Consider the following 23,967-nt stretch of genomic DNA (forward strand, 5'->3'; position numbering starts at 1 on the left):
AATTATTATTTAGTTGTAGAACATCATAACACTGACCAATAAGATAATTCCTAAATAAGGTCACTGTACACGTGACTTGTCTGATATATTTCCAATCTACTGACCTTTAGTTGACTTTGTTTCATTGGTTGTCTTCTCTATCATTCATTTAATATCGCTTGTGTTAAATTAGTTACACCTGTGCTAGTGTGTATCTCTCATGTACTCTGATATTCAGGTCTGGAAAGGATTTTCCAAGTTTGAGCAGACATATGGAGATTTGGTGAGCATGTTGAAGGTATGAGCTGATTCATTATTTTTATAAGGTGTTGATGTTTTCAGGGCTTCAGAAATATTTTTTGTTTGGTTGTTGTAATCTGGGTTCTTTTCCCCCTGTAAACTCGATCCATCTGAGCATCTGCAGCTTTTACATAAATCAGTTTATACTAACAGAGCAATCTGCTTGATGTTATATCTACTTTTTGTTTGTGTTGTATTAGATTTTGTATTTTTAAGTAGGATAGGGGTTTGGACTCCATGAATACAGGTTGAACAAAGAAGGAAGGAAGCCTTATCACGAACGGTTCAAGAAGGTTTGCCAGCACTGGAGAACACTCTGTATGATGTCATTTCACGTTACAGTTTTATGGATCTATGGCCCTGCTCATCAAAAGATCTTGATCATCTATCAAGACAAGAGGTAAATGATTTTCCTGAGTTTCCTTCAATTGTAGAATTGAGGGTTTTGTCTGGTTCTACTCATTAAAGAAATATTCTAGAATCCTTGAATCTGTAGAGAGATACAAAAGGAAACCAGAATTGTGCCTGTTGAAGTCACAGATGTTCAAGGAATAGGGAAATCTGTAGAGAGATACAGAAGGACACCAGAATTGTGCCTGTTGAAGTCCTTTACTCATGCCTAATGAACATGAGGTATTATAGAAGAAGGGTTAGGTCTGGGTGTCCAACCGATTTCACAATGAGGTTACATGTCTGGATGCATGTTAATTGTTCCCTTTCACATTTAACATGTCATAATACAAGCCTCAAGGGCTGGTCACCCTTAACTGCAAGTTCAAGAGCATTGGTTGAAGTAGGAGTTGAATGTGATTTTGTGCAACAAATCTCCCCCTAAGTTTGATTTATTTGACATCCAAGAAATTCATATTGAAATGATGCAAAAGCGATGCTTGTTTTCAGATGAAGCAAGACTATGTGGTAGCGGAATTAAATCTGACATTAATGGTCGTTCCTCAGGTCCGACAAATTGGTCCGAGCATGATTGTCCCTTAGGTCTGACAAATTGGTTCAAGCATTGTTGGACTGAACATCATCTCTATTGGTATCAGTCTTCAGGTCTTGGGTTTTGCTTTGCAGATGTACAAAACTTCGATTGGAAATCAAGAAGACCAATATGCAGAATCTGTCAATATTTTTGGCGAGATTAGGAGCCTACCTGTCTGAAAAAAGACTACAACTTGATGCTTACTTAGATGAAAACAAAAGTGATATTCATCCATGATGATTAATATATATGGTTGCTTGAAAGAACAATATCTAAGGATCCTAGACCTTGGTTAGGTTTTTGATGGAGTCTTTTTAATCTTATTGCTTGTTTTATCCTTGAGTTAGAACAATCACTGCGAGTTTAGTAATTTCTTTGATAAAATTATTATCTTTTTTTTCTATTTTTTGTTAGTAGTGAATAGTCACAGAATACATGGTAGCTAAATGGGATTAAGATGCATGATGGTCTGATTTCTATATTAATTTATGAGGTTTTTTTTTGTTTGCAAGAATGTGGGAAGAAGATAAGTATATGTTTGTTTATTGTTTCCTCTGAAATTATGTCTTCTTCAATTAATGTTTTCCTCTATTTGTCCTTTTTTTTTAAAAAATGAGAATGATGTTTTCAGTGGCTCATGAAAAACATCAACAAGAGAGTTGACAAGTCAAGTTTACTCAATTGTGTTAATATCACTGGTATGCATTTTTTTTACTCTAAACATTAGCACTTATAATTTGCCATAGGATGCTTTATATTCATAACATTTGGATGAAGTGGAAGTCATTGTCACTGTATGTCATAGGTGGAGACAAGGTTTCTGCTGGACTGACAACAAATTCAAAGTCACTGCCACCATCTTCAAAGGTTGTTTATCCAGAGACCTCTCGAATGGTTATATACGATCCAAGACAAACTCTAGGTACAAGCTGTTGATGTACTGTCTTTATTTTTGGACAAAAACTTTTCCATATAACTGAATGGGCTTCATGGTTTCTGCTACACCTAGGGTAGGATCAGTGGTTTCTGCTACACCTTGGGTCAGATCAATCAAGATATTGGTCAGAATGGAGCATTGATTACAATTTCAACTGTCTAATCTCACCTCATAATAACAATTTACATACACCATGGAACCAACATATTTCACATGATATGATATTACTTTATAATGATTTTAGAAATTTGAGTGACATTAAACATTCTGGAAAAATACGACACTCTTTGACTCTTCTATTTCAGCTTCCTTCCTCGTTGGTTCCTCCTCCCAATCCATGCCCCTATACATACCAACATAGTAAATCAGTTGGCACCAGATCCATCTTGTCTAGTCTAGGCATTTAAACCCCTACCTGGAATGAGATTTAACCTTGCTATTCTACATGTTTTTCTATTATAGCTTTGTTTAATTAATTTATTTAGAGAAGATCCATCCTAATTATACTAAGTTAGGATTTCTAATCTGATTTGGCCGTGAATAAATCTAGTTCCTATGTTATTCTAGGTTAAGCATAATTTCTTCATCTTTTAATAAAATCTTAGTAGTAGTACCAACACATATTAATCCTTTTAAATTGTCAATTTAGCAACACATTTACTTTAAAGAGCTGAGGCTAGAAATCCTACTTTTCTCTAGAGGTCAGGGTTAATAACTTGTCTAAAGCTATGTTTTGTTGGGTTGTATCACCAGCATAACATGATTATCCTAGTGATTCAGTTGTCGCATGGTATGGGTTGTGCCAACTAAATTGGTGTTGGATGTCTTCATTTGCCTTTTATCAGAGTGGAATCAAAGAAGCGTCAAACCAGCCTTGAGGCTAGGATGGGGAAGCTAGGTCTCCTCTTATATAGGATTAAATCAAACACTAACTTTCAACTGAGCATTTCTATTGAGTTGGAAGTCCCTCACTGTTAGTCCCACTAGTTGTCGCATCTGCATTGATTGCATCATCTTTGAGTTAGACTAAACTTTGAAAGAATGAGATATACGATAATTTGGGTCCTCAAGTGTTAGTGCTTGAACCAGTTTTGGTCCTAGATCTGAGCTGTCAGTTACCTGTGCTGAGTTGTGTTAACACATGGTACAGGTCAGCACATGTCTGTGTCAAACTGGCACCAACAACAGAAAGGAAGATCTGGTATAAGAGGAAGTGAATTTCTTGTCATAGAAGGTCACCATCCTTCTTATTTTCTTCCCTCTCCTGTTAATTTCATCATCAGGTAGACCCTGCTGACCTAAAGAAAGGCTCTGCAGTGGTGTCACATTCTGCTACATCTTGGTGTAGGAAATGAAAGGTACAATATTGCACGACATGGGTGAGATGACATGAAAACTTTAAATTATGATTAGAAAAGAATGCTATTACTCTTGTGCACGTGTGTATGTATATAATGCCCCAATATAATAATTAATGACTAAACAATGTGTGACTTAATTATTCATTATAACATTCTCAAGCTGGAGCATAGTTATAGGTCATGTACATCTTGTTGCACAAAATAGAATAGAGATATTTAATGAAGAAATCATGCATGCCAAGCTTGGAGAAGGGATATTAATGCAGCTGTTGAGAGACTTAAGTTGTGTGGCTCACTAGATTAAAGCTAATGGCTTGATTTGTTTCTTAAGAAGAGTAAAATGTTCTTTATCTCCTCTTAAACTCAGATACCTGAGGAAATTAAAGTTTGTAAGGGCGTTCAATGGAGTATAGATGAGACTACTTCTGGAACCTTTCTGATATTCAGATTTCCCTTGGACCATATAGAAGTTGATTGTACTTGGCATGCAATAAACGATTAATTTCCTGGTTTTGTTTATTGCCTATCCTAAATTCATCCACAGATAACTGCACATCAAATTTACTTAATTTATAAGATAGAAACCTGGGGGTTCTTGGATGGGTGTCATTTAATTATTTTTTTTAAAAGCTTTCCTGATTCTTTCAATTGTTACAGGATCTGAGGTCCCTGCATCTTCCAATTCAACACATACCTCTGGTTTACCTCCTGTTGGTAATAGTACAACTGCAGTCAGTGACATTCTTAAACTAATCTCACCAGTGCTGGCCACTTTTATCACAAATTTGCCCGTTGTTGAAGGTACCTTAGTCTTTTGTTTGTCATTTAACTAGAATATCTTGACATTCTCAATTTTTGTTTGTTACATGTTTCCTTGGTTGATGTGTGCTTGCTTGTCCTTGTTTGTCATGTAACAGTGCTTATTGCAATAGGTATATAACGATTGCTTTTAGATGCAATTTCTTGTTCAAAATTGAAAAAGTAGTCAATGCAGAAAATCTAATTTATTTTGATGTCCAATTGAAACACATATATTTGCAAATGTTTCTCGACAATTCAGCCTTCTCTTTTTTTCACAGACTTGAGATGCTGACAACATTGTTTCAACTTTCGTTACACATGATCTTGAAATATATACTATTTATATGTCAATCTTTTTTGGGGGTACCCATGTTCACAATTGCAATTTCTTTCATGTATTTGACAAACGGGATTGGATTGTTACTTAATTGTCATACTATATCAGATTGGTGGCTCAAAAGACTTTGGATCAATTTAAGAAAATAATTGTATTTGGGTACCTTATTATTGTTCTTAGATGCATTCCTAAAAAAAACTCCCACCTCATACCAAGAGATACTATGAAAATTTAAATTTGTAAAATAAAGGGAAAAAGGAAATGATGAACTGCAGATGAAAGACATTGGAGATTCAACACCTACATTTATGAGAGAAAAGAAAGAAAAAGATGAAAAATGTATAAGCAAAGAGAGAAAGCAAGTTCTGACCTATTAGGAGATGTAAGAGACAGAACTAACCTCTTGCTAATGGTTTACCATTTTTTCCTATTCTCCATTATTGCCATCCATCCCTAGCTCATCAACCAAATCTGGAGTTCTAAAATCTGAATTATTGTGTTACTCTCATCACTTGCCTTATCCTAAACCTCATATGCCCGTTTTGATTTTTTTTGTTTGATGCCGTTTATTGAATTTCTAAGGGATTTGAAGCTCATAGACAGGCCCACTAGGCCGTCTAAAGATAACTTTGTCAGTGCATGCTTCCTCTATTGATTAAAGAAATGATTGCTCCAACACTTCTATGACAATCAAACTAGGGTTGCAATAGCATATCCCACACCCCGCAATCAAACTAGTATATAAGCTAAAGGGCCAAAGCCCTACGAACATGGCCTACTACTCTATCAACATCATAAATGCCTAACAAAACTATCATGTATTTCGTCAAAGGGTAAAATTTTCAGTATCAATTAGTAAACATAACAACTGATAAAAAAACATGTAAAACATATATTCTTGAATAATCAACACAGATTCTCTGGAATTACAACTAAATTATTCATGATATATCTTGATCAAGGAAATTATCAAGAAACCAAAAGCAGAATAAATCAACTCAAAAAATAATTGAAAGATAAACAACTGGTTATAAGCCTGCACCACTTTAATTATCAGATAATTTATTAAACCTATTCATCACAACCCCTGACACAAACCCAAGATTTTGCTTGATAACCCTCTATCGATCCTCAACTGAAGCACGGAGCAAGGTTTTTTCTTGTTTTATGCCATCTTCTCCAAAATTTGATTCTTTTGATCTCCTCCAAGCTTTGCTATTTCTTCCTTGTGTATTCATGCGTCAATAAAATCATCCTTCATCTTGAAATTCAATTCAATTCAATTCAGGCCTTGATCAGAGGGCAGCAACTTTTCTTGCCATTGTGTGAAAGATAGGAGAAAGATCCTTCAAGAACAAATAACTCTGGTGGCAAATTCAGGATGATCTTTGTGTCAATTCAATTAAAAGGGTCTCTATTTCTTCTGGCTTCCAACATCTGTTCTGTTCAGGTATTTCATGGATTTGTATTTGCCAGTTTGCTGGCATGTCTACAATGCAAACTATTTTTTATAGAATATTCCTCATCAAGGATCGTCTCATAGTTTTCTGTTTTCGAATCTAATTATAAAGAATCTAGTTGAAATGTGTCTTCTGTTGGTTTTGCTGCTACCAGATCATCTGTAGCCATCCATGAGACTATAAACAAGCAAACATCAATTGAATTTGTTAGAACTCTTGCACCACCTGATCAAAAACCAACATCAACCAAATAAACCTGCAAGACTAAACTGAACCGTAATCCATTTTGCATATAGAAACATCTCACTTTTTAGCAATTCATTTTAAAATAATCATTTGAGTACGTGAACTTGGTGTCATAATTTTGAATAAACAGTGAGGGGAAATAACCTCATTGTTTGTGAATTAGTTCATCGTAGCTCTTATTGAGTCAATCAGCAATCAATCACTTCTTCATACTTGCTGGTGTGTGTCGCAGTCTGGTCATCAACAAAATGAAATACAATATCTGCTTAAGTTTGCAAATTAGCAACTTACAGATCAATTATTTATAAGTTTAATTTCACAAGTGTTGGATATCCTTCTCACCCTGGACTCCTCATGTCATAGCATCTGTTCTCGAGTTCCCTTATATTTTTATTTTATTCTGCTATCCTACGAAAATTTATTTCTTAGCAGACAATGGAAAACTTTGTTTTGGGATAGTGATTTGTGACCTTTTGTTGGTTATAGAAGTGCTGCCTGTTTCATGTCAATATAAAACTATATTTCTCGTTTCAATATAAAACTGCATTTGTCAGGGTAGTATTCTAAATAAACTTCCATATTTCCTAATTATAACTATTTTATATGGGACTTCAACTATTGGCAGGACCAGTTCCAGATATAGATGTTGTTTTATCTATTTTACTACAGAGTCCTACACCAACAGCACGGATTGGAAAACCAGCTGTTTCTCTTCAGCAAATGCAGGCCGGTCCAGGTCCTAGCACAAGTGACCTTTCAGGCTCCACCAAGACACGGATGAACAATGGGCCATCCCACAAGCTTCCCAGAGATGAACAGTCAGGCAAACGAAAATATCTTGATAGTATGTCTTTTTGACTTTCACCTAGATGATTTTTTTCCTTTTGTTTCATAGTTTAATATAGGGTGGTGCTTTTCCTATGAGGAGGAAATAAGGTAAATTTTTCCATGGGTTTTTTTTCTTAGTTTATTTTGTCAACAATGGAGTAATGGAAATGACAGGATTTTTCCCAGATATCCTCTACATGCATTGGAAAAAATATATCAATGTAAATCTATTTTTATTATTGTTTGTTATATTTAAATAAATAAAATTTTAAAAATTATGTGAGGGGTCTCCCAGAATTCTTCAAATTGTGTTTTTTTTAAAGATATGCTGTAGTATACTTCGTTCCCCTTCAGTGCACTGAGAAAGCTGCTCGTACAGTTTCAAAACTGGCTTCTTGTAGAAAGACATATCTTTGCTGTAATTGTAACTAAACCAATAGTGTGATTTGTGACAAACAGTATGCTGTATGAAAACAAAAACATATCTAGGTTATTTTAGTCTTCCATCCAATACTGGGGGATAAGCCGGCACCTACAGCAAATTGTTTTGGAATGATTCATGGTTTTTCATGTCAATTACAATTGTATTCTGAGTATTTAAGCTTGACTGTAAATTCACATTCATTCTCAGTGCTTTAACTTGGGCTAAGCTTTATGTTGGTGTTGCAAACCCTTTTGTTTGGCGAACAAATCCTGTGTATTTTGAGCACAAGTCTGCTTAAATTTTTTTACCACTCTTACAATACCTATTGACATGTTATTGCTCTAGGGCAAGAAGATGATGAGAGCACAACTGAACAGAGCCGCCCACTTCCAAAGGATGTGTTTAGACTGCGGCAAATGCATAGAAGTCGAGGTCTGAGCACTTCGCAGACAGGATCGGCAGCTTCTGGTGGTAGTGTGTTCTCCGGCGAGCCATCTGTTAGCATTAGTAATGATTGATCATTTTCAGTCCCTTACAATACATTGTCATCCTTGCACTCCACTAGATAACTTAAAGGCAGTATATGATGATGTATCTCGCATTGATGTTGTATATCTGTCTATTTATCTGTCTAATGTATGGGTGACTGGATGATTATTTTAGGTCACTTTGGATGGAAAACGAAAGATGGTTGTTGTGAATCAACACATTTAAATATAGTTTTGTTTTTATTCTCACTTTGAAATTGGAAAATATCTTGCTGCTTCAGGATATGGTTGGCTAATCAAACTCCATACACTTTCTGAAATGAGTTCAGTTCAATGTATTTCAATAGTTATCTAAGAACATATTTTTGATTTTGCCAGATCAAAAGATAACAATATCTCCTTCCAACAAGCAAGCAATGATTAAGGAATAACTTTTATAACAAAAAATCGCAAGAAATATTAGGTTCAAATTTTGGTGCACTCAACTTCTATCAAAATTAGACAATAATAACAGTGGATAACTTAAATGCAAAATAAAACAATTTGTGATGGCACACAATGTGCACTAACATGTACCACTAAACTACAGTTAGTCGGTCGACAAAACCAAAGACCAGACTTAAAAGAAGAGAACTACAAATTTGACCTTTAGGTGACAACAAAATGGCAAAAAAGCTCACTCTCTCTAAATGCCACTGCAACAATTCCATCGATCATGTGTGGCATCGTTTAGGGTGATAGCTTCTATCTCTGGAAGAAGCTAAGAGGTGAAGATAATGGCACAATCAAAAGATAAGCACAAGCAAGCTCTTAGGCCTGCAAACTCTCAGCTGCGGGTGAGCTGGGCTCATAACCGTGCACTCTCAACCGGTAGATGCATGTATGAGCCGAGTTCCCATGGTTGGAGGTGAATTCAAATCGAACCATGTTAATCGCGCCCAAGTTGGTTGCCTCGATGTTGAAGGTTTGTGCATTGCTCTTCTCTAGGTCATAGGAGAACTCAGTTAAGTTGACAACCTGCTTGGTGTTCTTGGATGGACCATCATCTGGCGATTCAAACCAGGCAGATATTCGGCAATCTTTTGGGGCACTCGACCTGTCGTAGGCCACACTCTGCATATCATACATTTGAGGAGAGGTGTCAATATGTCTCAGTGAAAAAAATCGCATCACACATCGACGAGTTTAAATGAACAAAAGAACTGTATGATGAGTGAATGGAATTTTCAATCTTCAGAGGCCAAGAAAAACCAAAGTATTTTCTAATTTATCTGAGAATTCTAAAGAACACATTGTCAATCAAATTTTGCTCTATTTGATTTTATTACCGTAGAACTACAAGTTCATCAACTGTCGGCAATAAGAAGAATTTACTTAATAAAAGCAGGAAATTTCTCCCTAATAATTTGCGGAAAACATGAGAGATGAATGCTCAACAATAATTTATTATGAGGCAAACATTTGAACTGGCAACTGAGAAAAATACCCTTAACAAGGTACGAGAATAATCAATATGCAAACATGCAGTCCAATCATTTTCCTGTCAAGATCAAAAGTCAAACTCAAGGAAAAAAATTGGTAACACATTAGGAAAAAAAGATAAAAGAAGTCATCTACCATCTGCTTGCTCTGTTATGTATCCCTTTGCATCAAGAAAATTTCTTTCCTTCCCCTTCCATTCCCTGGTTCCCCACCTCTACCCACCTTTTCTTCCCTTCTCATTTCCTCACCTTATAAGAAGTTCCTAAACAAGCCCTAGCCAAATAACTTGAGGTAACAAACCCACACATTTGTTGTATCTCAAATTTGCATAGCATATCAATTAGGGTTCTAACTTCTCCAACAGTCTTCATCTATAAACACAGCATGTCCTGCTCATTGAAGAACAAACAACTAGTTCTTCAATCAATAAGCTTTGACTCTGGCTCGCTAACTTCATCATTACTAGGTCTACTAATAAAATAATATATAGTAAATTGATAGGTAGTCAAATTGCTCTCCTAGTAAAGATAGAATTGTGTTACTGTAATCAATTTTCTATCTATTGCTAGTTTTATTTAACATTTTCTGTTTAGTTGTCAATATAGACTGCCTTACTACTGTCAGATGATGACCTGATGTCTCATCCACTGTGGAACTTGGAGCCTTGGAATGCCAAGCAAGTAAAATAATTGACTGGGAAGCTGCCTACTCTCTTTGGAAAGCCTAACGTAGTGTCATTGCCATAAAATAACATTGTAGAATCTCAAGTGTGTATGAGAGCCAATTGTACTCGGAATGGTTGAAAAGTGTTTAATTTTGTGAAAATTGAACATTATTAGCATTGATAAATGAATGCAGATGTGTGTTAATTTCATAAAGTTCTAAAATATGTAGGATAGCATATCAATCGTTTACACATCAATCTTATCAATGTGATCTTATCATTTCAATCTTAATAATAGCACAAAATTAATACCTAGTGGCATACAAAACTTGGAGAGAGATATAGGAGCATCCATGTTGACTAGTTGTGGGAATAGAAAAAGCCACCATGAGCATAAAGACAAATAGATTGTAACAGGAGCAAATAAAAGAAACAGAGAAAAAACAAAAAAAATAAACGCACACACACACCTTTGCCACATGCTCCAAAGTGACTGCTTCAGGAATTATGCCTGTTCTCAGCCTAATCTCAACAAATCCACTGGTTCCTAGCAAAGAAAAACACTGTCCAGGTTCTCCAAAGCTTGGAACCAACATCTTATGTGAATCAGCATGACCTCCATTATGCCCCATAACACTAGAAAGCCAGTTGGTGCCTTTACCAAAACTGTAGGGTGTTGAGTGCCTAACCACCTTAGCCCCACCAGAAGCCAAAGCATAATCAACTCTTCCAAGCCCATCAGTTGCATGCTTTTCTATCTCTTTCTGAACAATGCCCCTTGCGATAGCCCTAATTTGGTCCAAATCAAGGTTTTTACTTCCATCATCTACATTTTTACTGTTCTTTAAATCATTGATGAGTTTCTCAAATTCTTCTCTTGAAATGAGACCCATTTCTTTCAACTCACCCAAAGACTTGACCAAAGAATCAGTTTTAGATTCCAACCTTTTGAGTTCCTTGCCAAGGAATGCTCCTTTGATTTCGATTTGCTTAACAAGTTCTTTGGTCACCATACCAATTTCACTCCCAATTTTCTTGTCGATTACATCTAACTGGACTTGTAACATCTTGGCAGTCTTCTTTAAAGATGTCTCCACTTCTGAAATTTTACTTTCATACTCCAAAGCAACAAATGGAGAGTTAGTATTATCGCTAGTGTTGTAAGCCCATCTCCAAATAGTCTGTCCCAACCACAAAAGTGAAGCAAGAAGCAAACAATTCTTGGTAAGAACACTCAGAACAGTCTGCCACTTGGCCTTTTCAGGCTTCCGTACAACTCTTCTGTGTCGTGGAGAGATTGTGGATGAAGCAATCATCCCTTTCTTCAACTTGGAATAGTCTTTCGTTCTCTCAATCACAGATTCTCCTTTTATTGTATGGCTCAAATCCTTCCCATTCAATACTCTATTTACTCCTTCGGTAAGACCATCAGTGGTTAATCTCTTCTCCACTACTGTCATTGTTCTCCTCCGTGTATTTGGTTTGCTATTTGTGTCTAAACTCAGAGAGGTACTGTCTGGCGATGCTGCAGCCGCTCCGGCAGTGGAAGAAGACATGGCTTCTATTTGGTATTCGTTCAATCACTCAAAAAGGAAACAAACAACCAGAATATCAGAAGCACAACCCAAAATTCAAAACAAGAGACTCCATGAACAATACCCCCATTGGGCTTCTAATCCCCGGGAAGTTAGCAAGAAAGATGAGTAGATGATATACAAAAGCTAAGAATCCCACACGAGCACCGATAACCAATGCGCAAAATTCAGGGGTAAAGGTACAGTTCAGCCTGAAATCGATGAAAACCCACATCAAAACGCGATCTTTAAGAGAAATCAAATATACTAGCAAATCAAACAAAAGTTTTCACGAAAAGCACCAGTTTGAAAACCTAATCTTCCGCGACCCGAAAACCTAACGAAAGAAATATGCTTTTCCTCAGATCGAGCGGACCAAAATCGAGGAAAGAGTGGCAGGAAGATGATCAGTAACAGGCATTAACTAGGGTATTCGAAATTACCAAGATGTTCGCTCAGGCAATCGGCGGGTTTCGTCTTCCGCAGCGACTGGGCGGTTCGTCGATCAACCGGCGGACCGACAAGAGAGAGAGAGAAAGAGCAACGTCGATGTAAAAATACCCAATTAAATACCCGTTTTGTGGCGCGGTACGATGATGTGTCCCGCATAAAGGGTTCACCACCATCCGAAGAAAACATAACTGCTTTATCTACGGGCGCAGGAAATTATATTTATTAATTTAATAAATTATTTATTAAAATAACTATTTTAATAAATTATTTTATTAAAAATTAATTATTTTAATAATTATTTTATTAAAATAAATATAAATTTATTTTAAATTAAAAAATAAAATTAAAGAATTATATTAATTAATTTAATGAATTATTTTATTAAAATAATTATTTTAATGAAATATTTTATTAATATATATAAATTTATTTTAAATTTTTAAAAATAAAATTAATAAATTATATTTATTAATTTAATGAATTATTTTATTAAAATAATATTTTTAATAAATTATTTTATTAAAATAAAATTATCAAATTATATTTATTAATTTAACAAATTATTTTATTAAAATAATTATTTTAATAAATTATGTTTTAAATAGGTTTTAAATTTTAAAAAAATAAAATTAAGGAATTATATTTATTAATTTAATGAATTATTTTATTAAAAATAATTATTTTAATAAATTATTTATTATATATATATATATATAAATTAAAATTATCAAATTATATTTATTAATTTAATGAATAATTTTATTAAAATAATTATTTTAATAAATTATTTTATTAAAAAATAAAATTAAAGAATTATATTTATTAATTTAATGATTATTTTATTAAAATAACTATTTTAACGAATTATTTTATTTAAAATATATAAATTTATTTTTAAATTTTAAAAAATTATAAATATATTATATTTATTTTTTATATATTATCAATTTATTTTCATCATTAATATTAGTAATATTAATATTATTAATTTAATTTATTCTAAAAATAAATTAAACGAAGGGTAATATAATAAATGTTAAACTGGTTATGTTTTATTTCCTTCAAATAAATATATTGAATTAAACAATATTAAACATATGTTATACCCACAACTTTATTATGTGATTATTTGGTAATCACATAACCAAAATTATACTTCATAACTTGAACCAAACACACCTTTAAGATAACTCATCTTTTGATTTGACGACAGGTGGACTCACTATGCACGATTTGTGGGGAGTAATATTTGCCTACTAAACAATTTTAGAGAAAAAAAATCAAGATTCTCCGTTGACCGTTTTCCAATCCAATATTCAAACGCAATAAGGCACAAGCAACCAAAAGAATCAAACCGAACTTGCAGATGATCCATAACAATTATTACTGATTTAACAAAAGCAAAATGTTCTTAATGCGACAGTATAATGCTGATTTCAAAGTTTAAAAATATGCTGCTGACAAAATCTTCATAGTTAAATTACGTCTTAAATTGTTTTTTTTTGTTATAACGGCTCTACTAAAGCTACAAAAGTCAACACTGATAGGCAACGCTTTGGAGTTACTCATCATAAGTAAAAAAATAATAATCTCTGAGTTATAAAAATAATAATAATAACATAAGGGAGAGATCAGAATCCCTCTCTGGTCCCTTTCCACCCTCTTCTCTTCCCACCTGCAGGTAGACAAGGCTTGAGTGTCCTCTTCGGCCAACTTGAAATAATTCAAAAGATTGGAACCCTAGAAGTCAATATATCTGAAAGACTGGCCTGATGTCGCTATTAAATAAGCATTTTAATGGGCATGCAAGTATTCTAGAAGTTTGTGATGTCATTGTTTACATTACGTTCAGAAGTCAATATATATAATTTTTGAATTAAAAAATTGCAAGGTCCTTGGGTTCAGTGACTTTATGGTTTCCAACACGTCTATTTATGTGTCTGCTTGTTCCCTTTTTAATGTTTGTTGCACTCTTCCACTTATCTATTTTAATTAATTTATTCAGGAGAAACAATAAACTAGCAATTTCCCCCCTTTTCATTAGTTTGCTTGTGTTAGATAATTAATTTGCAAAAAAAATTAAAAATTATTTCATACCTTCACCAAATGCTGCACCACTGATTGATCCTCCTAATCCTCACTAGAACTAAATCCAACACACTGTAGAACTCTGTGCACAATTATATAACTGACAATGTTCATATTAATTAACAATATTTAAAAAAAAACATTTTTCATATCTAAATTCACTTAAAAATAAATAAATAATTTAAACCAAACCCATCGAGACAGACCACGGTTATCCGTCTCCACTAGAGTGACGCCACGTGGCCCGATGAACCCGATAGCTCCACCTCCGGTCGCCTATTTAATTGCCCTCCATTTCAACTCACTCACCAGTGCCGCCACCACCATGGCGTGGATCACCGACGCCGAGGCCATCACCCGCGCGCTCCACGTCTCCCTCTCCTCTGATTCCTCGCCTCCCCCTGCAGCCAGCCGCCGCTGGAACGCCCGCGCGCCGACCTCCGGGAGAATCTCCAAGCCCAAGCGGAAGCCGCGCGGAGGCGCGGTGCCTCCGATCACCTACATCAGCGCCGACCCCGCAAACTTCCGGGAGATGGTGCAGCAGGCCACAGGCGCGGCGGGGCTCGAGCCATCAGACTCGCTGCCGCTGCCGTCACCAGTGGCGCCGCTGCAGCAGATCCGCCTGCCAACCCTCGACACGTCAGCGCTGTTCCTGGACCAAATCGCTGGGCGGCAGCCGGCGACGGACTTCGACCGGCTGTCGCCGATTTTCCCATCGCTCGACTCATGGGGCGTTATGTGACCCGTAACGGCTTCTACAATAAAACAGATTACAGCTGTTTCATTAGGGCGCCTTTCCAAGGCGTCCGATGGGGATCGGACGTCTTAAATCCGTCTTCTTTCCTTTATCACGTGTTTTTTTTTCTCGTTCCGTTATCATGCTATGTAACAGTTTGTCCCTGCTTTACTCGGTGACTCCTCCCATGACTGTTAGACTCGCGTTAAAGAAGCGAGAAATCAACCGGATTGACTTGGCCCTTGAATGGCGAAACAGTACGAAATGATGAAGTCAAACCGATAAGCAGAATCCAGAAACCCGACCAGCCAACAGATGCAGCCCGTCTATATCAATCCATTTCAGAATATTCTTTTTCCTCTTTTAAACAATTTTTTAAAATCATGCACCTATTTTTGACTTATTTCCAAACCATGTCCCGCTTAAACATTAGCAATCCCAACTGATGTGGTAAATCTTGTCCGGCCCGACGTGGTGGTAAGTCAACAGATCGTCCAATCTGGCCGGTCCCGGGGTCCACGGTTAGGGTGGTCTTGTCCGGCTCAACGTGGCAGGGTAGGTCAATAAATTGCTCAACCTGGTCGGTCCCAGGGTCCACGGTCAAGATGGTCTTAGGGATTCAGACCCAGTCATCCGAGAGCGATCCGTCTGGTCTGTTCGCATGAACCTTCTTACCCGGATCATGGGGATCCAACACTCTATTCACCCGGCTGAACATGGCTGAGGTTAAATCCGGGTGGACGGATCAATACAATAGATCCTTGACCAATTATCCTACTTGGCTTACCCATACTCATCATCTTGCCCCGCCTGCACGGGCCTCTACTCTGCCTACCCGGGCTAGCAGGACTACGAGCAATTCCGGGTATGCACCGCACCACTAAATCATTTCCCGGGTCACCCATCACTTAGCCCATCCCGACTTGCTCAGTCTGCTCAACTTAGCCAAGCTGCTCATCTTACCCGGCCATCCCACTGACACGCAATGTGCTCGGCCAACACTCACCATGATTGTTCCCGGGTAACCCGCCTAGCCTGACCATCAGCAATCAACGCATTTAGACTGCTCAGTCTACCTGGTCTACTCGACCATCTACTCCGTCCATTTTACCCGGATAAACCTGGCCATCGTTGGTCCCGGGTACCCTGATCCCACTCCGACTTCAGTCCCGGCTCAAGTCCTCCTATAGCATACAACTGCAATACAAACAATCAAGCGTGTGAACTGTCATGCAGGGGAAAGACTGTCTTCATATCTTCACGTCTCATCTCGTCATGACCGCTATTTTCCTACTTATGGCTAAACGACAAAGGTGATGTACAACACCGCGCCGCAGGGCAGTTACAGGCGTATCGCCCTTGCTCCCTAGATGCCACCCTATTGGCGCTGGTGTCAGACATGTCCAGGTTTTGCCCTCCGGATACCACCATAGCCTGCTCCTCTGACAAATGGAATGTTCTCTCCAAAGGTATATCAGTTCCAACGCAGGTATTGGTTCTCTATCGAAACTCTTGCATTCTCACTACTACTACGATTGCTATTGCTACTTTCTCTAGACCAGAGGACTGACTTGAGCGTCGAAGTGGCCTGCCGGGACTCCCCGGCACCAACTAATCCGTTCGTTCGTGGTGATCTCGTAGGTCCCCCTCCTACTAGGACCCGCACAGGTTGAGGTGACATCTTCTTAACCGGTGGATTGACTGTCGTTGGTTTTTAGCCGGAACACCAACCTAGTCAACCACTAATCTCTCTCAGTTACAGACTCGACAGGAATGACTAACTTCAAAAGGCACATGAACACCCTAGTCAAACTCCTGCTCGCTTAAATAGTTAAGGTACTACAACATAATCAGATTGACTAGTGCTACAAGTACCCCACTGAAGAATGTACTGTAATTCTCTTTCTAAGCTTCCTTTGAGCTACTAAGTCCTCAAAGAGACCTTAAACAACAAAAGTCTTAGAAACAATATTGTGTATAAATGCATATACAAATGTAGCATGTGAAAATATGGCATACAAAGATCTAATCACTGGTAAATTGTTCAATAACTGACATCATAAGAAAACATGCAATATATTGTGCTTCGAAGTTGCATTAAGATCTATAATCATGGTCATCCTCTTGCTTTATGCTCATAAGACACAAATGATAACTCCAGGCAATCAAAGTTTGAGGGCAGAAACTTGAAATAGTTTTTCCTTTAGTAGATCATTCATGATGAGGTTATATCTCTGCCAAGCTTACTATTTTGTAGTTCAAATGTTATTACTCTCTCTCTGTCTCAATGTTTTGCAGAACAACCAGAGAAATCTTAAATGAAAATTTGTGAACAATACAATAATGGTAGACACCTCATTCCTCTATGTATTTCTTTTGTCTTAACTATGGCTTTACAAATCCTTGACAAAGATAGACATGCTGGAACTTTTGTCAGCAAAATGCAAAGAAAGCATTTACAGTGAGATGCATAAATGAGGGGCAAGTAAGAAAGGTAGGTGAAGCATGTATAGGATCTCAATTGAAATATTCTTACATTCTTTGCAGTCATCACCAATCTATAAATATGAAAGAGCTTCACTTCTCCACATATAGTTCCTAATGAATATATAACATGAATTGTCGCCATCTAACAAAACAGTGGATTCAGTTTCATAATAAGAGAGGTTAAAGCATTCTACAATCACAGAGAAATTTTCAGTCACTGTGACTCGTTTGTTATAGAATCAGTCATAAAATACATCACACAATATGTTCAGTTGCTTAGAGGAAGAGTAACTGCTCATGGATTTTGGCTATTTCATCAATAAAAATGCTATATCATTAAGCAGTCAAAGAAAGTTGCGAAACAAAACCCAATAAGATTCAGACAATCTTTTACCACTACAAAATACAAGAAAATGAAGTGGAGAATTGCAAAAGAACCCCAACCTGACATCCACACCATCATTGATTATACATTCTTGAGCTTCTTCATCTTCGATGGTGGCCATCGCCCCTTCTTCCTCATTCTTCGCTTCCGCAAAAGCCTCTTCCTTCGCAGTCTAATCTTTTTAGCGAGCTTCATCTTCAACTTTTGTTCGAGTTTCAGTTGCAGCTTCGACTCCAATGGAAGATTCTCCACCGACACAGCCTCTTCGGACTGCTCTGGTGGAGTATCACCAGGTTCACCACCCTCATTCCCATCTGTCTCCGATGAAGCACGAGCAATTAAAACCCTCCTCTCCGCCAAAGAAGAAGGCGAGGAGACTCTTACTCCATTGAAAGATCTTGGTTGCGGGATGATGCGCCTTTGCAACCTCAGAACTAAAACTGCAGCCAAAAATTGTGTAGATCAAATCAGTAGGAGCGGAATCAAGAAAAAGAAAAGATCCGAACACTCCAATAACAAGAACTAGAACACGGGAAGATTTAAGAGAGAACAAAAGAAACAACAGATCTGATACGAAAACAATGAACAAATCCACACAAATTACAGCAAATATACCAGAGAAAAAAGAGGCGCGCCAAATGCTCGCAGAAATTCCCCAAATAGGAATCAATTCCAGCAGCCAAAGAAACAGATCGATTCAAGATTTCACTAGAGAAACCAAGCGGTTGATAGATCGAAGAGAGACTACTTACTTGGAACGAGCGAAATGGAATGCGTTGAAGCAGAGGGAGATGGAGGACCGAAGGAGAAGCAAGGGAGAAGACGAGCCATATCCGCCTCCGAAGTGGATCGGCGGCACCCGCGAGGATAAGACCCAGCTTTTAAGAAGTCCTTATCGGGCTAAAGGGTTTCATGCGGGTTCATTTAGCAGCGGGATCCGGATCCAATTCGATTAAAGATCTTTTGTATATATTGCTTTTCAAATATCTAGAAACACATCACATTCATATTTAACACCTGATGTATTTATTATATTTTACTATTATTAGCTATTATAGATCGTGCCGAGGAATTAACGGTCGCCGGAATCCTGTTCCGTGTTCAAACATACGCCGCCGGCGACAGGCGCGGGCGGGCGAAGGCCTTGAGGGGCACGGCCTTGGGGAGCGCCAGCCCCGGCTTTGCCTCCATGTCGATCTCCTCCTCCCCCTCAGGCATCTCCCAGTCGAAGGCGTGCGCCAGCGTGCCCACCAGGTACTGCACGAACAGCATCCCCACCAGCTTGCCGGCGCACGACCGCCGGCCCACCCCGAAGGGGATGAAGGCGAAGCTGCCGTCGCTGCCCAGAGGGTCGTACCGCGCGCCCTTGCCGCCGGGGAGGAACCGGTCGGGGTCGAAGGCCAGCGGGTTCTCCCACACGGCGGGGTCGCGGCCGATGGCCCACACGTTGACCAGCAGCCGCGTGTGCTTGGGGATGAAGAACCCGCCCACCTCGCAGTCCTCGTGGTTGAAGTGGGGCAGCATCAGTGGCGTCGACGGGTGCAGGCGCAGCGCCTCCTTGCACACCGCCTGAAGGTACGGCAGTTTGGGGATGTCGGACTCCTCGAGCAGGCGGTCGCGCCCTACCACCGCCTCCGTCTCGGCCTGCAGGCGGCGGAGGATCGCCGGGTTCCTCAGCATCTCCGCGAGGGTCCATTCCACCACGACCGATGACGTGTCAGTGCCAGCAGTGAGCAGGTCCTACAAGATCCAGATTATTATTCCTTTCCATCCATTTTTTTTAGATTCAATCGATCACAGAGTTTACTTTTAGGAGATCAAACATCCAAGTGAGATTCCCATCGGACAACAAAGTTAGATGATTCATGAATATGAAGAAAACTTACAGAAATAAGGCCTCTGACGTTGACCTCGGAGATGGCGGTGCCGTCCTCCGACTCCTTGTTGGCCATCACCTTGTCGATGAAGTCCGGGGAGCCACGGCGACTCTCCCTTGTTCTTTGGTGCTCATCGAGCAACCTCTTCACTAGGGCATCAAACCTCTTGTGCAAGCTGAGCATCCTCGCTTGAATACCCTACGGATGGATCGTGGAGTGGATATGATTGGATTTGGGGATACAATTTCAATGCGATTACTGCGATCCCATGGATTAATTGTTATCGGTACCTGCAGATCCATCCACGCAATCGAGGGGAAAAAGTCGCCGACGTTGGACTGCGCGCCGCCGGTGAGCAAGTCGGAGAGCATGTCCTTGAACTTGTTGGACTCGTCGCCGTGGTCGTCGAAGACCCTGACGCCGACGGAGATGGTCCCCACCACGTTGGCGAGGGTGCATAAGAGGAGGTCGAAGAGGGGAACGGGCTCGCCGGCATCGTGGAGGCGGCGGAGGGCGTCGACGAGGCGGCGGAACTCGGCGCGGCGTGTGGGGGCCCAGTCAGCGAGGGCCTTGCCGCCGAGCAGGTGGAGGCTGCACAGCTTGCGCATGTGCTTCCACGTCGGGGTGGCGTCGGACATGGCCAGGTTCTGGCGCTGGTAGCTGACGTCGCGGGCGCTGATGGGGTCGGGCCGGTGGGCGAACTGCTCGTCGGCGGTCTTGAGGAAGGCGCGGGCGGAGGAGGCGTCGGAGGCGACGACGCAGAGGTGGGAGCCGAGGCGTAGCGACATGATGGGGCCGTAGCGGGCGGCGAGGCGGGCGAAGTTCGAGTGCGCGCTTGCGCCGACTAAGGGGAGGGCGCCGAGCACGGGCACGCCGCGAGGCCCCGGCGGAAGCGGGAGGCGCGACCGGGGCTTGCGGAAGATCCACCGGCTGAGGAGGAGGTGGAGGGTGACCAAGAGGGCGGCGGCGCCGCCCCAAAGGTAGGGGTCGATGCTGGCGGCAGCCATGGCTCAATCGGTGCCGTCGTGAAGCAGTGAAGGCATCAGCTAAGCCACATAAATAGACGGCCACAAACATAATGGTAAAAAATAATTAATTCATCCATTAATTCAAAAATTGACTAATTGAATTTTGAGTGGACGTTAATGGAAGAGATACTTCAAATATAAAAATGGGTTTTTCAGTTGGGTCAGTTTAATTTCTAGCTAAATCATGGTTTCATCATTGAACTTTTCCTAGAGAAAAAAGGTAGACAAGCGGCATGTCAACATTAACAAACAATTTAGCATTAGAGTCTTATCCTCAAATTAATCATCTTTAATTTTGCATTATAAGAAAATGAATTATCATTATGCATTGTCTTTTTTACAAAACTTCTCGTTTTATTCCCTCGGGACTTGGAATATGAACGAAGAAGAGTAACGTCCTCGAAAATTCAGCGCCATGCAGTGGAATATTGGCACTGAAAGGAAATGAACGAAAGCATGACGTTTTGTCTGTTTCCTGATTACTTATATTTCAAGGTTTAAAATGTAAAACTGAAAGCAGCGTCCATGGCCATCAAGTTTGAGAGGACGAAGAAAAACAAAAACAAGCTTAGAAAGTTAGGTAGGGTCCAGGCAGCGATTTCATATATATCCTCATCTAGATTTCACTTTCTATTTTTACCCCAAAGGCTATGCAAACATCTAGAAGGGTAATTCGATTGTCGATGATATTGAATTGAAAATGATTGATATGGTAGAAAGGAGGACTTACATCTGACTGAGTTTAAGTTCAAACCTAAGTGAAGATCAAAAATCAAATTAAGTTCGATCCACTTGATTCTAGAAGACTCAGACTCCTTGACTCAATTGACTCGAATCACCCAACTCGTCCCTTAGCTCGGCTATTTCAATTCTAGAGGACTCAAACTCTTCCACTCTATCAACTCAGGCTACCTGACTCCTCCCTTCGATCCATATAACCCTAGCTAAATAACTCAGACTCATTGACTCTATTGGCTTAGGTCATCCAACTCTCTCAGTTTGGTTCATCTGACTTTAGAGTTTAGAGTATTTAGACTTCTTGACTCTATTAGCTCCGCCACCCTACAAGGGTCTACTGACTGACGATTACTATGAATATTTTTGAATATGACATCATAGGTAAATAGAAGAACAATCATGTATATGTCAGACTTAGTCCCTCAGATATGCTCTTCTACGTACACGTGACATTCAACAAGTGAAGAAGTAGGTAGCAGTTGTCGAATCTGATCTCCTATTATTGTTGACGTAAATATATTCTTTTGACAACTATATAAACTCAAGAAAAGGCACGCGCACCAAGGAGGCTCAAGGGGTACACTCATCTTCTTCTTCTTCCATATGTTTTATTGCTTTCATCTTCTCTCAACCTCGGTGCTAACTTAAGCGTCGGAGTGGTCACGCCGAACTCCCTCAGTGCTCATGCTAATCTCTGTTTGATTTTGTAGACATTTCAATGTCTTCCTCGTCCTCAACCTGTAGGCCTCTCAATCGGACCAACTCCTCTTAATCAGCTGTCATCGTACTCATGCCTTTTATTAAACAGAAACAAATAGCAAACAAGAAAGTCTTTGTCCTTCTTGTGCGGTTTGGTTCGAAATTTTTATGGGTTCGTAGCATTACCTAATAAACTTAAATTATTTATCAATATTTTTATTTATTTTAATCATTAAAACCAATCTTGTAATAAATTAAGTAGTTGGCGTTAAACAGACGAATCGACGACGCAACATGTCAAGCTGTTTCAATCGAGCTAGCCAAGTGTTGGAAAGCTAGCTACACTACAACAACCGCTGACGCTTCTTCTTAAAATAATACTCTCGTGCGATCGATATATACGTTATCCATAGTATTAGACTAGCATAAATATATATTTCTCGATCGGTGTGAAAGAGAAAAAAAAATTAAACTCGATCGACAAATTCAATAGATCTCAACAATTTTTATTTTATTACCTCCTTTTCTTTTGGATTGATCTAAAACTCATTGACTTTGATTTTTGTTTTTCACCCTTTTGATTTTTGAAACACGTACGAAAGTGTTCTCCCTCTGATTGTACTACAAAAAAACTATATAATTGAGGAAGTTGGTCACGACATTTTTAATTAATTGCAAATGCTAAGATCTTAATTAGTTGACGTTTATTTAGTTAGTTGAAAAAGAAAGATTTTGACACGCATATATATAATTAAGGGGGGAAATTCTTATTCTTGATTTAGGTATGAAATTATTTTTAAATTTTAGATGACTAATTAATTTGAATTAAATTAGTTGTTCATCTTTTTGGGATTTAGTTAGATTTGATGGAGTTAGCACGTAGAGGTGCATGGAAACTTCCAGGAGATGGTGCAGCACGCCGCCGCCGCCTCCTGTGGCGGCGCTGCAGCAGATCCGCCTATCCCACTGATTCACTGAAAAATGTAGTGTAATTCTCTTTTTAATAATCCTCTGAACTACTAAGTCCTCAAGGAGATCTCATATTGTGTATAAATGCATACAAATGTAGTATGTGAAGAAATGGCATACAAAGAACTAATCACTGGTAAATTGTTTAATATTCGATTAAAATTGAATGAAACTAAATTAATAAAAATCAATCTGAATCAAATTTTTTTAAACAAATTAAATTGATCAAATTTTCAAATAAAAATCAAATAAATCGAATCGAGAAAATATCAATTAATTTAATTTTCGATCGAAATGATCAAATTTTTTAAATATTATGAAAATTTTACTAATTAGTTAGGGATTTATAAATTTACTTAAAAATTTATAAATAATTTTTTTATTTTAATTATTTTGATTTAACCGAATAAAAAAAATTTAAAATCAAACTAAATTAATTAATTTTTAAAAAAATAATCAAAATTTCAAAATAACCGAATCAAATTTTTAAATTCGATCTATTCGTTCAGTTTATTTAGTTTAATAAAATTTTTGTTTATCCCTAACAACATCATAAGAAAACATGCAATATATCGTACTTCAAAGTTGCATTAAGATCTAATCACTGACAATCCTCTTGCTTTATGCTCATAAGCACCAAG

General features: G+C 38.5%; 5 protein-coding genes across 6 annotated transcripts in view; 2 read left to right on the forward strand and 3 right to left on the reverse strand.

Annotated features, from left to right (window-relative positions):
• LOC141837559 (cleavage stimulation factor subunit 77) overlaps positions 1-8,395 on the forward strand; it is a 30,486-nt gene extending 22,091 nt beyond the window's left edge. The window contains exons 17-23 of the mRNA XM_074724939.1: positions 218-277; positions 527-679; positions 1,896-1,962; positions 2,070-2,186; positions 4,220-4,363; positions 7,032-7,250; positions 8,004-8,395. Coding sequence (XP_074581040.1) covers positions 218-277; positions 527-679; positions 1,896-1,962; positions 2,070-2,186; positions 4,220-4,363; positions 7,032-7,250; positions 8,004-8,176 — 933 coding nt within the window. The 3' untranslated portion in view covers positions 8,177-8,395. The remainder of the gene's footprint in view (positions 1-217; positions 278-526; positions 680-1,895; positions 1,963-2,069; positions 2,187-4,219; positions 4,364-7,031; positions 7,251-8,003) is intronic.
• A 248-nt stretch (positions 8,396-8,643) lies between these two features.
• Positions 8,644-12,389, reverse strand: LOC141840066 (SUN domain-containing protein 2-like). 2 transcript variants are annotated; one of them, XM_074727959.1, is made up of 5 exons: positions 12,310-12,379; positions 12,169-12,203; positions 12,009-12,078; positions 10,763-11,875; positions 8,644-9,259 (listed from the first exon to the last, which is right to left on the reverse strand). In XM_074727959.1, exons 4-5 carry the CDS (start codon positions 11,846-11,848, stop codon positions 8,957-8,959), a joined length of 1,389 nt encoding a protein of 462 aa, XP_074584060.1. In that variant the 5' UTR covers positions 11,849-11,875; positions 12,009-12,078; positions 12,169-12,203; positions 12,310-12,379; the 3' UTR covers positions 8,644-8,956. The 2 variants fall into 2 exon arrangements, with proteins under 2 accessions (XP_074584060.1, XP_074584057.1); XM_074727956.1 differs by lacking the exons at positions 12,009-12,078; positions 12,169-12,203 and having other exon boundaries at positions 12,310-12,389.
• A 2,341-nt stretch (positions 12,390-14,730) lies between these two features.
• On the forward strand, positions 14,731-15,170 carry LOC141837785 (calmodulin-binding protein 25-like). The gene has a single exon (XM_074725157.1). It carries the CDS (start codon positions 14,733-14,735, stop codon positions 15,147-15,149), a length of 417 nt encoding a protein of 138 aa, XP_074581258.1. The 5' UTR covers positions 14,731-14,732; the 3' UTR covers positions 15,150-15,170.
• A 2,771-nt stretch (positions 15,171-17,941) lies between these two features.
• Positions 17,942-18,854, reverse strand: LOC141841828 (large ribosomal subunit protein cL37 alpha-like). The gene is made up of 2 exons (XM_074730025.1): positions 18,768-18,854; positions 17,942-18,455 (listed from the first exon to the last, which is right to left on the reverse strand). Exons 1-2 carry the CDS (start codon positions 18,844-18,846, stop codon positions 18,097-18,099), a joined length of 438 nt encoding a protein of 145 aa, XP_074586126.1. The 5' UTR covers positions 18,847-18,854; the 3' UTR covers positions 17,942-18,096.
• A 181-nt stretch (positions 18,855-19,035) lies between these two features.
• LOC141840522 (flavonoid 3',5'-hydroxylase 1-like) lies at positions 19,036-20,906 on the reverse strand. Its single transcript, XM_074728536.1, has 3 exons — positions 20,183-20,906; positions 19,902-20,090; positions 19,036-19,755 (listed from the first exon to the last, which is right to left on the reverse strand). The coding sequence occupies exons 1-3, from the start codon at positions 20,897-20,899 to the stop codon at positions 19,117-19,119; spliced, it is 1,545 nt and encodes a 514-aa protein (XP_074584637.1). The 5' UTR covers positions 20,900-20,906; the 3' UTR covers positions 19,036-19,116.
• Between the last annotated feature and the right edge of the window lie 3,061 nt (positions 20,907-23,967).

Source organism: Curcuma longa, chromosome 11 (assembly GCF_044706935.1).
Source record: "Curcuma longa cultivar G26 ecotype Majalengka, Jawa Barat chromosome 11, ITB_CL_G26_1.1, whole genome shotgun sequence".
In the NCBI taxonomy this organism is placed as follows: Eukaryota; Viridiplantae; Streptophyta; class Magnoliopsida; order Zingiberales; family Zingiberaceae; genus Curcuma; species Curcuma longa.